Genomic DNA, 19156 nt, shown 5'->3' on the forward strand with positions numbered 1-19156 from the left:
CTTAGCCGGAAAGGGTACTTAATTAAGATCAAGGATCAAATCCCGTCTACATACTTCCCTTTATACACCAAAAAAACAAAAACAAAAACAAAAACAAAAACAAAAATAAAAATGATGTCATGCATTAACAATCATACATTGTGGAAATTCCAGTTTTTGCTGACTATAGAAGTCAAACACTTGGGTCAAAATAGGTGTCTTGTATTTTTGTAAATTACAAAACAACTTCTTGTTAACCTTGCTTCTGATATCAGTATGAACACATGCAATTAATACAAATACAAGATTAACAGCATCAATTGATCGGTGTAAAAAAAGATGGCATCCCACAAATCTACTTGCTTACCCACTTTTCTTATACTACTACTACTTTGCGCCGTAGCAACAACTGTTTTATCAGTAAAAACTAACCTTGAGGTAGAACTAGAAGCCTTAAATTCCTTCAAGAAGTCTGTCACTGAAGATCCTTTTGATTCACTCTCTGACTGGACTGCCACAATACACTATTGCAACTGGACCGGCATTTCCTGCAACTCATCTTCAACCAATGTAGTTGAGATTTCTCTTGGAGAGAAGAAGCTCAAAGGAAGACTCTCCAGTTCCTTGGGATACCTTTCCCACCTCCAGGTACTTGATCTATCCGATAATTTATTCTATGGTTCAGTTCCTCCTGAGCTGGGAAACTGTTCTCAGCTCATGAAGTTGAGCCTTCATCAGAATGTCCTCTCTGGGCCAATACCGCCAGCATTGGGTAACCTCCTGAGTTTGACATACCTTGACTTGGGTAACAATTTCTTCTCTGGAAGCATCCCAGACAGTATTACAAACTGCACATCCTTGGAGCAAATTGGCCTGAGTTCAAACAATCTTACTGGTAAAATTCCATCCCAAATCGGAAATTTAGCTCTTCTCCAAGTCTTTGTTGCCCCTAAAAATAACTTAGAAGGTTCTATACCTGAATCCATAGGGAAGTTGACAGAATTAGGGGCATTAGATCTCTTCCAAAACAAACTTTCTGGAGTAATACCAGCAGTATTAGGCAACCTGCACAATTTGACATACCTAAACTTAGGAAACAATTTCTTAACTGGAAGTATCCCTACCGATATCACCAAATGCACATCCCTGGAACAACTTTCACTCAGTTATAACAATCTTACAGGGAACATTCCATCTAATATTGGAAATTTAGCTTTCCTTCAAATCTTCATTGCATATTCCAATACTTTAGAAGGTCCAATACCTGAATCCATAGGGAAGTTGACAGCATTGACTCTTTTAGATCTTAGTGGAAATCAGTTATCTGGAATGATTCCTCCCAGCATAGGGAACTTGACAAGCCTACAAACATTTCAGCTCATGGAGAATCAACTGACCGGAAATATACCACCCGAAATTGCCCGCTGCAAAAATCTCACTACCCTCAGTTTGTACAGCAACAACATAAAAGGCAGCATCCCTCCAGAGTTGGGTAATTTATTGAACCTGCAAGCCCTAACACTACATAAAAATAAGTTAACTTCTATAATCCCAAAATCCTTAGCCAATTGCAAATATTTGACAATTTTAGACCTTTCATCAAATCAACTAAGCGGGATTATACCTCCTGAGATTGGATCTCTGCCATTATTAGAAGTATTGTATTTGCAGGTGAACAATTTGACAGGTCCAGTTCCTTCTTCTTTGACCAACCTGACAAACTTACAACTATTCTCAGCAAGTGTGAATTCTCTAACAGGAATAATACCATCTGACATTGGTAAACTATCCAACTTGAAGAACATTAGCCTGAGCAACAATCTATTGAGTGGCCCGATCCCTAGTAGCATTACCAATTGTTCAAACCTACTTTCTGCAAGCTTATCTTATAACATGTTAACTGGGAAAATTCCAGAAGGTTTAGGGAGGTTGTTGAACATCACATTTTTTTCCATTGGAAACAATTTCATATCTGGAGATATTCCTGATGACCTCTTCGATTGCTTCAACCTTGAAACCTTAGATTTAGCCAGTAACAATTTAAGCGGGACTCTGAAACCAAGAGTTGGTAAAATGAACAAGTTAAGAAAGTTGCAACTTTTTCAGAATTCATTTACTGGGCAAATCCCACCAGAGATAGGTAACTTAACCATGGTAATCAGCTTAAGACTCCACACAAACAGGTTCGCAGGCCGAGTTCCTGCCGAACTCTCTAAGCTGTCTCTCCTTCAAGCCCTTTCATTGAATGATAATGCACTAGAGGATGAAATTCCGCAAGAGCTTTTTCGACTGAAACAACTCAACATTCTGAAGTTGCAAAATAATCAGTTCAGAGGTCAGATTGCTGAGTCTTACTCTGAAATGAAGCTTCTTTCAGCTTTGGACCTAAGCGGAAACAATTTCAATGGGTCCATCCCAAGAGAAGTATTTGAACAAAGCCAGCTGACATCACTAGATCTCTCCCGCAACAATTTCACAGGGTCAATTATTGCAAGCATGAGAAGCTCTCTAATGTACCTGAACCTATCACACAATTCCCTGTCAGAAACAATTCCTCAAGATATTGGGACACTGCAGATGGCAGAAGTTATCGACATCTCAAACAACGATTTATCAGGAAAAATCCCAGCCTCACTTAAGAGTTGCAGGAACTTGCTTGTACTTGATATGTCGAGAAACAAGCTGTCTGGCCCCCTTGGAGAAGTATTCTCTGATATGGAGTTCCTCACAAACTTGAACCTGTCACAAAACCAAATCAATGGTAAGATTCCAACTAGTTTGTCGAATCTAAAACATCTGAGTGCACTCAATCTTTCTTGGAACCACCTAGAAGGTGAAATCCCTGAGAAATTCAATGCTCTCTCCAGCTTGAAACATCTGAATTTATCTTACAATCAACTTGAAGGCCCTGTTCCACAATCTGGTATATTTAAGAACCTGCCAGCATCTAGCTTAACAGGAAACAAAGGTCTGTGTGGAACCAAATTTTTTGCTTCGTGTACTGAGAGGAGCCATGGGAAATCTAGGCAGAGTTTGTCAAGGAAAGCACGGCTGATTATGATACCTCTAGTTTGTACTTCAGCACTGCTTCTTTTTGTACTCGGAATCATGTCTTACAAACAATGCCAAAAGAAGAAAGAACTGAAAGAACGTGAGGTTTGTAGGGCGGATTACACTGCACCTTTAATCCTTCAGAGGTTTGATCCAAAAGATATAGAAACAGCAACTGATTTCTTTAGCCAACAGAACATCATCGGCAGCAGCAGTTTAAGCACCGTGTACAAGGGCAGATTGGAAGATGGACAGATTGTAGCCATAAAGAAGTTGAACTTGCAGCAATTTGCAGAAGAATTTGACAAGTACTTTTACAGAGAAGCAAAGATTCTAAGTCAGCTGAGGCACAGAAACTTGGTCAAAGTTATTGGTTATGCTTGGGAAAGCAGGAAATTGAAGGCTCTGGTTCTTGAATACATGGAGCAAGGAAATTTAGAACAGATCATCCATGATCCTTCAGTAGATCGCTCAATATGGACACTATCAACGAGAATTGATGTTTGTATCTCAATTGCCGAGGCAATAGCTTATTTGCATTCAGGTTATGACTTTCCCATTATTCACTGTGACTTGAAGCCTTCAAACATTCTCTTGGATGGAGACTGGCAAGCCCATGTTGGTGACTTCGGGATGGCCCGGATGCTAGGTGTTCATCTCGACAATGGTGGCAGTGTTTCTTCTGCATCGGCATTTGAAGGCACAATAGGTTACATGGCACCAGGTAATTCTATCCCAGTTATGTCAGCCTTTCTAGGTGTCTTTACACTACATATTCTCTGCCAATTCCAATTAATCATTAAAGGCTAGCAATAAATACAGTTGCTTTGTCTTTTTTCTAATACAAATCAGTAAGAGTCTTCTTAATCATTTTCCTGTCTAGAGACACCACCCATTTAATAGAAATCTGAACAAAACAAAAAGGCCTATAATTATAGTCTAATGACTAAGTACGATTCTTTGCTGTGCAATAATTCCATTCTCACAAATATATCAACAAAAAAAAAAGGCTTCAATGGACTGAAATCTTAGGTAAATGTTCAGGGGAAACAAATAAAAATAAAATACAGCACCAGAGATTGTTTGTACACTCACCCCTAACAAGAAAACCTCATACTAGCCATAGAAGGTTAGTCTAGGTTTCATTACAAGTTTATCTCGGTTTTGGAGAACATGCTACTAGCCGCGTAAAACTTAAAATTCCCAAAAGCTATTCATAGCACTTGATTTAACCTACACATACTTGATTTTCCGTCACCCAGTTCAAGACATCCAAGCAACATAAACTTCGATGAAGTTTTTGTCAATGCTGACTTTTGGCGTTATTAAAAGGAGCTAATGTGGTGAAGGATAGTCCTTCACTTCCTATTAAAGAAGTGTAAATTCTTATGGAATGAGTCTTCCCTTATTCTAACATAAATGTAAACTATTCTGCAGAATTTGCATATATGAGGACTGTCACCACCAAAGTTGATATATTCAGCTTGGGTGTAATAATCATGGAGTACCTCACTGCCAAAAGGCCAACGAGTCTAGCAGAAGAGGATGGATTACCAGTCACCTTGAACCACATTGTAGAAAGGGCAATTCTACAGGACAAACTACTTCAGGTTATAGACCCAGCACTACTCTCAAGTATTACTAGGGATCAAGAAAAGGCAGCAAAAGAGCTTTTCAAACTAGCCCTGATTTGCACCTCGTCAGCTCCTGAACAAAGGCCTGATATAAAATATCTGCTGACGTCTCTCAAAAAGCTAAACGTGCAGCAGGCTCGCCGAAATTGATAAATTTTCAAAATTTCCAAACTGAACTGGGGAATTGAAGTGATGTAAATTGTTTCTTTCTTTTCTTGGATTTCAGAACATACCACAACAAGGAACAGTGAATAACTAAGGTTCTGAAGATGGTTATTTAGAGATTAAAAATAAATCTTAAAATAACTTTTCCTTACAGTCTACTTCATGAAGATATCTATACTGATGACATACTATTATATCTTGTTCTTTTCCGTATAATTCTATGAAACTACAATATGGATTGAAGAAAGTGTTATAGCTGAGTTTTTATTAGTTAAGGAGAGTAGACTAATTGGGATATTGGCAAAGACTGGGGACATGCATAAAATAGATCACAAGTTCGAATACCCCCTTCCCGATTTGTTATTTGTAATGCCTTGTGGCTCATTTGCACCAAAATAAAAAAAGGATTACACTAATAGAGAGTGGAAGGACCTTACAACAAGAATATAGAAACATGAGAAGATATTGTATAAACTAATTATAACAAAAACAAAAGCAAATATATTCATCACCTAAAACCAAGAACGTTTGTGCTTGAGCAATCTGACATCTGAGGATTATACAGCAACAACTCCTGAAAACTAGAACAAACATTCCAATTAACATCATGAAAAACAGCTTATTTCACAAAACCAATGAAGGACCTTTTAGGCTTGAATGTTGATTTGTATGACAATTTGATGTTTGAATAATGAGAAAAAATAATTAAAGAAATTAAAACACACACAAAGATTTAAGGTGGTTCACTCTTCAATGAGCTACATCCACCATCGCGGACGGTTTGGAGCTTGTATTACTTTTCAATGGAGAAAAGTTTACAAAGAGGAATTCTCAAAGGTGAAGAAGAGAGACTTCTATGTATGCTTAGATCTAGGGTTTCAACCTCACTTGTGTTTCTCTTGTAGGAAAAAAGAGCTGTTGAAACCAAGAATTTACGATTAATAGTCGTATAAGATGTTACCCGATTATATATCATATAGGAAAAAATAGTTGCGTCGTGGTATGAAGGCCACTGACTTATAAGCAAATTTCGCCACTACCGATACAGGCTCTCAAGTGACGAATGCCCCCCAAGGTTAACACAACTCTCCTTCAAATCCGTGTACCCGAACTTGAAAGGTGGAACTGTTCAAGAACTGCTCAGATCTCTAATAGGGTTTTGGGTTTGTGTTTATGGTATATGTGCGTGTATCAGAAAAGACCAGAACTTTGATATGTATATACTCCCTCCGTCCCGGAATACTTGACCTGTTTTCCTTATCGGGCCGTCCCTTAATACTTGACCTGTTTCTAAAAATGGAAATATTCTAACAATATTATATTATTTCTCACTCCACCCCTATTAACCCACCTACCCCCCTACTCCATACAAAAAATAATTAAAAATTCAACCTCTACTCTCCCCCAACCCCACCTCTTAACCCACCTCCCACTAACTACATTAAAATAATACCCCACTATCAACTACTACCTATTAAATTAAATAAGTCAATTCAATTCCCTTAAACTCTGTGCCGGTCAAACCGGGTCGAGTATTCCGGGACGGAGGGAGTACCGTATACAAAGAGGAATACATCAATTGATTAGAAGAGAGAGAATATTAGTGGGCCCCGGCAATATTGTAAACCTCCTAAGAATTCCAAAGTTCCACGTAACTCTTGTCAATATGATAATATCAAAATACAAAGAAGAAAATCATGATTCTTATCCTTAAATTAGTTAGGAAAGGCCTAATAAAAAGGGTGAAAGAGTTTTGTGGTTTACAAACTCGTTGACTTTGTATGATTTAAGGGGACAAGAATTAATTGGCATTCTTTCTTCACAAACAGTGAAGATCACTGCCTACCCGCGGCTCATGATACAAGCCACACTTTAGCTGTGGCATTAACTGACCATCATCAAAAATAGTACCAAGTATCTTAATTTTTGCATTACGACCAACATTCCCCCACTAATGCAAAATAGCACCGGATTTAAAGAACTGAGCAGTAAAAATTAGGCTTAGTACTTAAATGTTAGTATCCTAAAGGTTTGAACTAACACATAGTGGAGTGGGGTGTTCAACGATCTAGAGAGTGTCCAAAGGATTGAACTCCTAGACTATAGAAGGGACCCGACAACACATACCTCGCCATTGGAGCTTGAGCAATTCCTCGATAAATAACACGGCCGCTCATCTTGGGACTCTTAGTGAACGCTCTAGAGAGATATTCCATCACTCATAGAAGGAGGTCATCCCTTCACATTCACCGCAGGTGTTCCACGAACATTAAGAACATTTAAGTTCAACCTTCCATCTATACAACTCACCGGTCATCTCACGACATCACTTACTCGAGTGACCTACGTCTATGAGGCTAGTTGTATAGATCTTCTCATGACACCATTAACTCGAATGGTTTCGGTCTATGAGGTTAAGTAAAGAAACCATTGTATCTACAAGAACATCTCATGACATCACTTAGACAAGTGACCTCGGGTCTATGAGGCTAGATACCAGAAAATCAACAAGAACATCTCACGACATCACTTAGACAAGTGACCTCGGTCTATGAGGCTAATCTTAAATATTAGTGTTTAGATCAAACATCTCGTGACTCTGTCCATCAAGGAGGCCAATCAGGTCTATGAAGCTAACACATTAAGCATGTATCCACCATAACTTCTCATGACACCATCCAAACAGGAGGTCTGGGTCTGTGAGGCTAAACAAATGCAAAGCCTTAAGCTCTAACTCGTCATCACCCCATAAGGGATGGATCAACGCATGAATTTTTAAAACTCATTCCCCTCAAAAGGTTAGATACCATCACATAGTGATTCATTCTTCGCATAAAGATTTGAGTATTTCTTCTCTTGTCTAGCATATATACTCCACGTGGAGTACCACGTTCACTGCTTGCTCACGTCTCACACTATAGTGTTTTTGACCTTCAGAAAGATCGGAATTTCTGGATGCACATGCAAGCCAGTGAGTTAAATTATAGAGAATCAGAGGAATTACCAACCCCCACATCGAACTATCATGCAGTAATAATCACTTGACTTCTTGACTAGCAAGATCCACCAATAAGAAATTGTCTTCATAGTGGAACTTCAATACTCATTTGCTTTTCCGACTCCAAAGATAAATACAAATGAGTCATCGCCAGGTCTGTCCGAATACGTGACATAAAAAATCAGTGAAAGTCGACGTTTCGAAGAGGGAACCTATGCTGCCCAGTCTGAAAGGACGAATCTATCCCCAACCGAGCGCAAACCCAAAACCCAAAACTCAACGTCAATCACTGTCATTGTCAATGAAATGAAGATTTCCCGAGGTGCCCGAGTCACTCCGCCAGACTGTTCATGAATATGAGAACTTCTAGGTAATAAAACACGACCACTCAAACATGAATGTTGGCTCTGCTAGCAAGTCTACTTCATTGTAAAAGCAACACCTAGTCAAGAAAATTTGTCAAGTATTAGAATCTCAAACTCATAGCATACATAACTTTTTGAGACATACCTTCTCAGTTACTTTTAACATCAGTTGGCTAGAGTCACAATAAATGTTTATTAACTAATATACACGATAGTTAATTTACCACATATCTTCTCTACACAAAGAGATTGAGTTTATATGTACTTTACCAATTCATTGATCTTACCACCAATAATGCATTAAACTCAATTAACCAACACTTTGGCTTTAAAGGATTCAGCTTTAGTCTCTAAAGCTTCCTGTGTATACTTTATGTAACACCATGTGATTAGTCAATCATCAAAGTCCAACAATACATACACAACCAATAATAATCAAGCTAATGAGGCAATACAAGTTACATGAAACTACTCATACCACGCTTAGGTATCTGCAACTGACCTTAGACTTCTCAAGACCACTACCAAACATTCCTTACTAGGAAACAACCATCATGTAATTGCATTATGTACACGTCCTTATCTAAGGTGCCACACAACAATGCAATTTAAAATTCTCTTTGAACTTCAATCACACATGAAACCATGTTGATGCAAATAGACCCCCTAAGTTAGACAAACTTAGTCACAAGAGATACATAATATGTGGTCAATAATAAAGCCAGAGAGAATCCTCTAAAAACATATATGACTTGTGATGCCCTTATCCTATTACAAGCTCTTACCTTTCAACTCACACCTGAAAGAAACTTAGTAGTCAACCCCGCTAAGGTTGGGCAAGTCAGAGCTAACATATGCAAGGTACAATAGGTCTTAATTAAAAGACTCGTAATCACTTTTATATTACAGCACTCATCCAACTAGTTCCAACTAATGCACATGACCTATTAAGAGAATTCATAAAAGTTAACCATTACTTCTCAAAGAAACCCCATGAACTTCACTGGTCCCTCATAACTTCTTTAAAGCAAAACATAAAAGAGTATGGACTCCTCTAGTTGTGTTCTTACCTTTGCTACACCTCAGTAAAACTGACTCATCCAACACATTAGAAATGACTGGAAGCAAAGCGAAAATTAACAACAGTGAGTGAACATAGACGTACCTTTATCATACTTTTGCAAGATTGCACATTCAAATGATAACTTCATAGGATTCACAATAAGACAGATAGTTCAATACAAATAAATGAAAACCAGGAAACATTTAAACCATGCAACTTGTTTGGCATTCACAATAAAAGAGAGTACCCCATAAGTGCACAAACTAACTCTGGCTTACGTCAAAGTTAGAAGTCTCACAAGGGTTACCCACACCCCCACAGTTCCAAGAACTCGTAATAACAAACATACCCTTAAAAGGACACACCTGGAAGAAACCACTTCAAGTGAGAGAAATCATTAACCGTATGAAGAGCGAAACCAACTACTACCCCCACACATGGTGAAATTACTCAACTTCAATAAATGCACCACAAAGACAAACAAGTCTCTCCAGATTAATTAACCTCATTCTTTGGTCTAATCCATTTATTTTGTAAAGTTTACCAAACAAACCCTCATGGAAGATACTCAACTCCGCACCCTCACTAACGAGAGTCAAACTAACTTAATTGTTAGTCTCAAACACTAGCTTCACCCCCTTAAGTCTTAACAGAAACACCAATTAAGATGATGCATAGAAAGGGTCACATAATAACAATAATAATATTATGTAAATTAAAGCTAGACTTTCAAAATAAATAAAATAAGAGAACTTCCCTGTAAATGAGTAGGCAAACATGTTATATTTGCCAAACATCAAAGGTTGTGGATACATGAGCAGGAGAGATCCATTGAGAATTACTTGTCTGTAAGCTTTTGAATGTTCCCCGCCAAACTCATCTATTACTTACAGAACCACAATAAATTGAACACCTTGTACTCCGTATTTGACTATGAACAGAACAACCACAACACTTGTACATTTTGCCAGACACTACTCAGAGCAATCAACATGACGACACGTACCAAACTTCCAATGATTGCTGGAGACCAACCGTGTTGAACAACTAAGGTGCAACTTGTCAGACTATATCAAGCTAGAATTTTACTATGCTATGATCTTGAAACCAAACTAGTGCACTTCCAAGTTCAATCATAAAGTCTCGAGCACGACCCATTGTTAGTTCATTATCCGCAGCAAGCAACCAGAACAAGTTACAACTAGTCTATAACATTATCGATCACTTGCGATTCGCCTAACAAAGATTATTTTTTTTTTCGATATTGACCACAATGTTTGGGTCTTGCACCTAAACCAATTTATCATCAACGAGATACATAGTACTTGTATTTCTTATTTGATAGTCGCACATCTTTGAAAGGTTTGAAAAGTACGAGGCTTCGTACTCCCAAAACAAACACCTTACAATTAATCTTTCCATGTGTATGCTATACTTAATTTATTCTCGGAGATTATTAATTTGAAGATTCCAAAGCATACTTATCCAATTAACCGCCAACTTGAAATTTATAACAACTAGGTTTTCTCTTAGTCCAATTGGTTAGAATAGACAGTCAACTGGCATAGTCAAAATATACGTTTTTCCGCTTTCGCAATTTCTCGAACAAGCATAAATCATGTATTCACCCAATTCAAGGAATCAAAAGTATAAATTTGCTTCTAAATTGTAGGAAAAAAGAGCTGTTGAAATCAAGAATTTACGATTAATAGTCGTATAAGATGTTACCCGATTATATATCATATAGGAAAAAATAGTTGCGTCGTGGTATGAAGGTCACTGACTTAGAAGCAAATTTCGCCACTACCGATACAGGCTCTCAAGTGACGAATGCCCCCCAAGGTTAACACAAGTCTCCTTCAAATCCGTGTACCCGAACTTGAAAGGTGGAACTGTTCAAGAACTGCTCAGATCTCTAATAGGGTTTTGGGTTTGTGTTTATGGTATACGTGCGTGTATCAGAAAAGACCGGAACTTTGATATGTATATACCGTATACAAAGAGGAATACATCAATTGATTAGAAGAGAGAGAATATTAGTGGGCCCCGGCAATATTGTAAACCTCCTAAGAATTCCAAAGTTCCACGTAACTCTTGTCAATATGATAATATCAAAATACAAAGAAGAAAATCATGATTCTTATCCTTAAATTAGTTAGGAAAGGCCTAATAAAAAGGGTGAAAGAGTTTTGTGGTTTACAAACTCGTTGACTTTGTATGATTTAAGGGGACAAGAATTAATTGGCATTCTTTCTTCACAAACAGTGAAGATCACTGCCTACCCGCGGCTCATGATACAAGCCACACTTTAGCTGTGGCATTAACTGACCATCATCAAAAATAGTACCAAGTATCTTAATTTTTGCATTACGACCAACATCTCTCATTTAATTGTGAAAATCTCATTACATTAGATATTTATAGTGTTAGACATCAAACCATATTTATAGTGTTAGACATCAAACCAATTTAAGGAACAAGAAAAGGCCACGTCGATTGTACCTTGCGGAGAAGAAAACAGATTACCCGCAGAGTTCGGTGGAACCTTTAAAGGGTTAGGCCGAACCAAGGTCAGGTTCGGCCGAACTTACCCAAAGTTCGGGCGAACCTCCAAAATCACAGTTCCTGACTCTCTTTAGGTTCGGCCGAACTATCTAAGAGTACGACTGAACTTCCAGCAGGTACGGCCGAACCTCGAGCAGGTTCGGCCGAACTTCCCCAGCTGTATGACAGCTTCTGGTAAAATAGTCATAACTCCCTCATTTCTCATCCAAAATGAGCTTATGACCAGGCGTTGGAAAGCTATTGAGCCAGGCTTTCACCTCCGACTTGAATCAACTCAATCTAATGAGTAGATCATGAGATATGTCCATTTGAAGTCAGACCTTCCACTATAATACCCTAACATCCTTCAAGGAAGATTCGAGACACACATAACAAAATCAAATAAGCTATTTTGAATAGCATAATCATCTCTTTCCTAAAATCCCTAGAGAACAAGTTTTCGGGTGTAATTTTGAGATAAAACCCTCAAAATTTGACAAACCCGGGGGTTCATTCCACAAGCCAGCACAGGGCCGGCTAAAGGGAGGTCCAACCGGATCTACAGCACCGGGGCCACAAAATTTTGTGCACCAAGAAGAAATTATGTTGGTTAACCTCCAAGAACAAATCTAATATATATATAAGGAAAGTTTTTTCAAGAGCATTTGGAACGCCACATAGTATTTTCATGTTATCAAACAATAATATTAATTTAGATTTAATAAAAAAAATAAAAATAGATAAACAGACCGGTAAAAGATAACAAGAGATAAAGATAAATAAAACTCAGTAAAAGATAATAAGACAAAAATAAAAATCCGGAGTAAGAGTTAAAGTTAAATAAAAACCTACCAGATTACTTGACCTTTTTCTAAACACAAATTCTTATTTATAATGGGTGTCGGAGTAAAAGTTAACTCAAAATGCTTAAAAGTTATATATTTATATATGTAAAATTTATCTATTTTTTAATGATAATTTTTTTTATTTGAATCAAAATTATTTCTTCAAAATCACACTAGTGGAAAAACAATCATTTGCATCACCACATTTGCCTCGCACATTTAAACATGTGACGCAATTGATAGTTCTAAGCTTTAAAATTAGTCATTTGCGTCGCAGAATTATTAATCTGCGACGCAAATGACTCTAAAATGTTCTCAGAGTCATTTGCGTCGCAGATTAGTAATAATGCGACGCAAAATATTACCTCCTTTGCGTCGCAGAATTACTAATCTGCGACGCAAATGACTCTTTAAGTCACCTGCGTCGCAGATTAGTAATTCTGCGACGCAGAGGAGGTAAAAAAAATTCGGAAGTTTTTAATTATTCCTTCTCCCCTCTTTTTCTCTCTCTTCTTCTTTCCAGAACTCCATTCATGAGATGTCAATACCTCTCAATCTTTCATTCATTTGAAATCTCCTCTAACCACTATACGTATTTTGCCTTTAATTTACCCGGAAAAATCAAGATTTGCGAAAACACGGCTCGAAGAGAAAAATCCTAGATTCCGCCGCGAAGAAGGAGACATTTCAAAGCAGTGCAGCTCGATTGCTAGCGAGTCTCCGATCCAATTCTGCGAATTAGTTCGTCGGCGATTTAGGTACAGCGCAATTTATGTTAATTAGGGTTCTTGTTTATCAGCCTACGGTGTATAGAAGATTTCAAGGGTTCTTGTTTATCAGCCTATTTCTAGGGTTTTTAAGGTTGGGTGAAACGCCAAACCGTTGGAGCTGGATCTTCGGTTAACGTCGCCGCCGTCATTGATTACCTTATTTCTTAGGTATTTCCCCCCTCTTTACCATGAATCCAACTTCAATTAATTTTTACTTTTTATATTGTTTTGATGAATTGTGTTAGTTAGTTTGTAAATTCGAACATTTTTAGCAATTGTTTGAACTTTTGATTGAGGATTTTGATTTCAGATGGTGCCTGATATTGTAGAGGGTGATGGGTTTGTTGGGAGGCAGCCTCATATCAAGTATGAGCTCAGAGATAGTCCTGGTCTTGGTGAGTATTCAATTTTTAAAATCAATAGTTCTTTGGAAGTTAAACTATTTTCTTTCATATTTTTAGTTGTTTTGATATTTTTGTTGCTTACATTGTGCTCACACAAATTTAAACATCAGTTTGATGCTTGTTGTGTTGTTCTAATATGATTTAGTGAATGTAGGAGGATACAACCAATGTGTATTCTTCAACTGCAGTTATAGTAGTTCGGATACTCCACTGAGTGAGGGTCAGTGCCATTGGTTTTCTCCCAAGGTGAGGCCTCTATTCAATTAGTAAAATAAGGAAATGTTTTTTCTATTCAACGCATTACTATCGGTCTGTCGAATGACAGTTTCAGCTTAGCCAATTACTGTAACCGGTTTCTCACAGCAGGATTGAAGTTGTTTTATTATAAATATAGGGTTTGATCGTGTTGGTTAGTTTGTCAATTCGAGTATTTTGAACTTTTTAATTGAGGATTTTGATTTTTTTTTTAAGTTGTTAGTTTTTTGTTGATCTGGGTAGGTTTGGAATTCCTTATCGTGTATTTAATTGGTTTTCCTTTATGCAGGGTTCTACTTTGCTTAAAGCGGGCTCTAAAAATCGCAAATGCCGCTCAACAGATGGCTAATGCTACTCGGGGTAGTGGTGGTTTAGTTATGCTGTTCATTGAAATCATCAATAAGTAAGCTCTCTACTTGCTAGAAAAGTTTGTTTTCTGACCGTGTTGGATGTTTGAATTTCCATGATAATTCACAGCATATTTAAGTTTGGAGTTTGCCATCATATTTAGGTATCTCTATTTTTTTGAGAAGGGAAACAACCAAATCACCGTCAATACAATCCAGGATCTAATGGAATTAATTACTACAGAGATGCAAAGTGATAATGCGGCAACAGATTCTGCTGCTGAAGCTTTCTTTGCAAGCACATTGCGGTACATCCAATTCCAGAAACAAAAAGGTGGCGCAGTTAGTGAGAAATATGAACCTAATGTTAGTTTTTTTGTTGATCTGGGTAGGTTTGAATCATTTCTTGAGACTGAAAACAAGCTGTTCAGATAATTAATGAATTTCTAAATTTTTATTGTAGGAGAACTGAAAAGTTAAAACTTGAGAAAGGGAAACAAACTCGGTAACAATTGCTCTTCAATCCGCTAAACTTGTGAGAATTGTCGCCTTTGATCTTGCTCTTGGGACTCTTGAATGGTTCCCTCATTTGTCTTTGAATACGCTGACGCTGACGCTGCGTGCTACGTGTGTCATGGGAAGTTGCTTATCCAAGCATGATCTCAACTCTCAAATTGATTTGGTAATTGAAATTTTGAAGCGTCCAGGAGAAGTCCTCCCTGTTTGTCTTAGTGTCGCACGAACGCTGTAAATTCATAATTTAGTGTGCTTCAATTTTAATTTCTCGGCTTTTTTTTTCTCGGTTCAAATTTTTATTTTTATTTCATATTGTAATTTGTTTGATTTTGGTCTGACAATGGAGTTTTTTTCATCTGCTTGAATGATATCTTGGGCCTCATTCGTTTATGGTTCACTTAAACTTTTATGTTAAAAGTGTAGTTAGGTTATCAACATGTTGGCTGATCTATGGTGAATTTGCCTTTTATTGGGTTGTAACTAAAATATTAAAAAACGAATTTTTTTTTTAAAAAAAAAGTCATTTGCAACGCACATTTAGCTAATGTGCGTGGCAAATGACTTTTTTTTTTCGCCTAAAAGTCATTTGCGTCGCACATTTAGCTAATGTGCGTTGCAAATGACTTTTAGGCATGGTGCTGAAAAGTCATTTGCGTCGCACATTTAGCTAATGTGCGTTGCAAATGACTTTTCAGGCATGGTGCTGAAAAGTCATTTGCAACGCACATTTGCTAAATGTGCGACGCAAATAAGGTTCATTTGTGTAAATGACTTTTAGTCATTTGCGTCGAGAGCTTTTGCCACGCACGATGTGCGACGCAAATGTGCTTAAAAGTGCGATGCAAATGACCCTTTTTCCACTAGTGTCACTAATAATGTATGAATTAATTATTTAACCCTTTAACATGTTTATCTATCAACTTTTTATTTTTATAATATAAAAGTTACCGGAAAATAAGTTAAAGTTACAAAAAACTGCATAAAAGTTATCTTGGTGTACAATAAATTTATTGTACACCTTATGCGCGCAAGACCTTTTGTTTTCTAAAAACCTGCCATATTTTATTTTAGCTAGTAAGGATTCAGTTGAAACCATTGAAGTATTGAACCCTTACTGGCTAGCACTGCCACTGGGTAAAACATACAATCGGAAAATTTTTAACAGAAAATTTCCAGCAAATAATTTTGTTTTCTTACACGACTAAACCCTACCAAATAACTCAATCAATCAACTATATTGTCAGCTTCTGCACAATACCAATTTCTGCTATTCCACACTATCTCTTTTCAATTTTAATTAATTTATGGTAAGTTTTAGCACCTTACCAACGGCAAACTAGTAGTAGACAGGTCACACGCCAAGCTTGGAACATCATTTCTTTTTAATGGATAACAAATTAATTTATTGATAAAAAATTATACGACATCTACATTTGAGTGTAAACGATAAATAAAAATAAAATCAAATAAGGTTTCCTTTAAAGAAAACTACGATCTTCGTCGAACGTTTAGTATGGTGTATACCATGTAGAATTGTGGAATTCTCCCTTAGGAGGCTATGCATTGATTATCAGCATATATATAGTTAACAAAGTCAACTAGAGTTTACATGTTTCTATATTTACAATGCTATATATGGAACAATAATATATACATATTATTGTGTCTAACATATGGGACATAATTTAACGATAGGCAATGAATGCTTTCGGTTTAATAAAGATTTATGACTAGGTGCATATAAAGATGGTCGTGGGCCGGGCCGGATCGTGCTTAGGGTCGAGCCCACGGGCCGGGCCCACGCCGGGCCCCGTTGTTTCGTGCTGTGCCGGGCCTAAAAGTTAAAAAAGGGCCCAGGCCCGGCCCAAGTCCACGGGCTTTCGTGCCGTGCCGGCCCGTCGTGCCTAAGGCTAATTTTACTAAATTTATCGTGCTTTTTCCAAAAAAATAAGGCATAGGCCCGGCCCACGGCCCACGATTTTGTGCCCGTGCCGGGCCGGACTTTTTTCGTGCTAGGTCGGGTCGGGCTTCGGGCCGGGCCGGCCCACAACCATCTTTAGGTGCATATCAATATTTTTATTTTTCATATTTGATTAATACTCCGTATATAGTTCATGAGTTTGTGATTAAAAATTTTGTAGAAAATACAAGGCTTTCACTTGGATAATTTACAAATAAAAACAATGTAGCTGAAAATGTAATTTGGTCTGTCCAAACAAATGTATAACCTACAACTACATCCACCAATTAATTAGCCACGTACATTACATGCGTGTTGTTGCCATGCATGTAAACCCAAATTCATATAATTCATGTCAACACTTGATTACTTGACTTGCCGGGAACAATTGAAAGCATTTACTACACCGAGGCATTAAAAGCTGAAACTGTGACACAATTGAACCAGCTTCACAAATTTTTCAGTTGCCGGGAACGAAGTTGGTGGCAAAGTTCCAAGCGTTGTTGTTAACCGGGTCGGCAAGATGGTCAGCAAGGTTCTCCAATGGGCCCTTTCCGGTAACAATAGCTTGAACAAAGAAACCGAACATTGAAAACATTGCTAATCTACCATTCTTGATCTCCTTTACCTTCAATTCGGCAAAAGCCTCTGGGTCTTCAGCCAAACCCAATGGGTCAAAGCTACCACCAGGGTAAAGTGGGTCAACAACCTCACCAAGTGGCCCACCAGCAACACGGTAACCTTCAACAGCACCCATCAAGATAACTTGGCAAGCCCAAATAGCAAGAATACTTTGTGCATGAACCAAACTTGGGTTACCCAAGTAGTCAAGTCCACCTTCGCTAAAGATTTGTGATCCAGCCTTAAACCAAACAGCTTCACCAAACTTAACACCATTACGGGCCAAAAGCTCTGGGAAAACACAGCCCAAAGCTCCCAACATAGCCCATCTGCAGTGGATCACCTCAAGCTCACGGTTCTTAGAGAAGGTTTCTGGGTCAGCAGAAAGCCCAGCAGTGTCCCAACCGTAGTCACCTGGGAACTCACCAGTAAGGTAGGATGGAGCCTCACCGGAGAATGGGCCCAAGTACTTAACACGGTCGGGACCGTACCATGGGCTTCCTGATGATACATTCTTGGGCTTCCCAGCTGACTTCCTCATGCTGATCCTTCCCTCACCAATCATGTCGGAGGTGCTTGGGTTAAGCTTAACCGCCTTACCGCCAAAGGCCGGGGAAGAAAGAGCCATTGTTGAGGAAGCCATAGCTAAGAGAAGTGAATAAAGAAATCAACAAAAATATGTGATTGTAAAGAGCAGGATATGTTTTGGTTGATGTTTTGAGTATTGAATTAATGCTAGTATTTATATGAGTTATTAACCTATCTAGAGGGATCACATCTTTGTTCTTATTGGCTTAAAATTATGGATGTTCCTTGGATAGGATTTTTCATAATCGGTAGACTACTTGAGCACCATTAGTTTCCTTTTTTGGAAATTACGTAGTAGCTTCTATCCTAAAAGTGTTAGAAAATACGACATACTTAAAGTTGTACCATTGAAAAATTGTCATTTGGATAATTGGTTAAGTTATAGTACCTCCGTTTCACAATAACTTTTACAGTTAATATTTGTACAAATATTAAGATATGAGATAAAGTGTAAAAAAGTGGTTAAATATAATAAAATATGGATAAAGTAAGGAAGAGGTAAAATGGTGGGTAAATGTAAGAAAAAAATAATAAAATAAGAGAAAATAAGTGGAAATATGCCAATTTGCGGGGGTAAGGGATAAGATGATACATTTTACATGTCCTGCAATAGAACATTATGAAACGGGCGAAATAAAAAGTATCTTCAGTTTGAGATGTTTATTATAGTATCCGTCTCAAAAAATAGTCTCTAATAATTAATGCATAATTTTGTAGTGTATTAATCCTTAACTTATGTTGCATTAGATTATCAAAGTATGCATTTATGTAAAAATAAATAAAATGGTGAGCGAGGTAATAACGAAACACAAATGAATCGCCAAACACATTATCTCATAAAAATTGACAAGAAATATATAACGAAAACGTAGAGAGTATGGTCATGCCCCTAATCTTGTACTCCCTCCGTGTTTTTTTGTTCTTCCTATTTGAAATATTTTGATGAGGCAAAAAAAGTCAAAACAGGAAGAACAAATATATAGAAACATAGAGAGAACTATTACAAGATTATGAAGGTAACATGTTACCTTTCCATATAGAATAAAGTACG

At 37.6% G+C, this 19156-nt stretch overlaps 2 protein-coding genes and 1 long non-coding RNA gene across 6 annotated transcripts; 2 read left to right on the top strand and 1 right to left on the bottom strand.

The window, feature by feature from the left end:
• The first annotated feature begins 318 nt into the window (after positions 1-318).
• LOC110789779 (LRR receptor-like serine/threonine-protein kinase FLS2) lies at positions 319-4894 on the top strand. The gene is made up of 3 exons (XM_056829681.1): positions 319-874; positions 1163-3754; positions 4468-4894. The coding sequence occupies exons 1-3, from the start codon at positions 319-321 to the stop codon at positions 4812-4814; spliced, it is 3495 nt and encodes a 1164-aa protein (XP_056685659.1). The 3' UTR covers positions 4815-4894.
• An 8155-nt stretch (positions 4895-13049) lies between these two features.
• LOC130460896 (uncharacterized) lies at positions 13050-15306 on the top strand. 4 transcript variants are annotated; one of them, XR_008921120.1, is made up of 7 exons: positions 13050-13402; positions 13485-13582; positions 13725-13809; positions 13973-14064; positions 14363-14476; positions 14585-14786; positions 14884-15306. It is a non-coding gene; the product is annotated as an uncharacterized lncRNA (long non-coding RNA). The 4 variants fall into 4 exon arrangements; XR_008921121.1 differs by having other exon boundaries at positions 13050-13582; positions 13964-14064; XR_008921122.1 differs by having other exon boundaries at positions 13051-13582; positions 13744-13809.
• Positions 15307-17044: 1738 nt separating this feature from the next.
• LOC110789780 (chlorophyll a-b binding protein, chloroplastic-like) lies at positions 17045-18327 on the bottom strand. The gene has a single exon (XM_021994482.2). It carries the CDS (start codon positions 18158-18160, stop codon positions 17357-17359), a length of 804 nt encoding a protein of 267 aa, XP_021850174.1. The 5' UTR covers positions 18161-18327; the 3' UTR covers positions 17045-17356.
• Between the last annotated feature and the right edge of the window lie 829 nt (positions 18328-19156).

The sequence above is a fragment of the Spinacia oleracea genome, chromosome 5 (assembly GCF_020520425.1).
Source record: "Spinacia oleracea cultivar Varoflay chromosome 5, BTI_SOV_V1, whole genome shotgun sequence".
Classification (NCBI taxonomy): domain Eukaryota; kingdom Viridiplantae; phylum Streptophyta; class Magnoliopsida; order Caryophyllales; family Amaranthaceae; genus Spinacia; species Spinacia oleracea.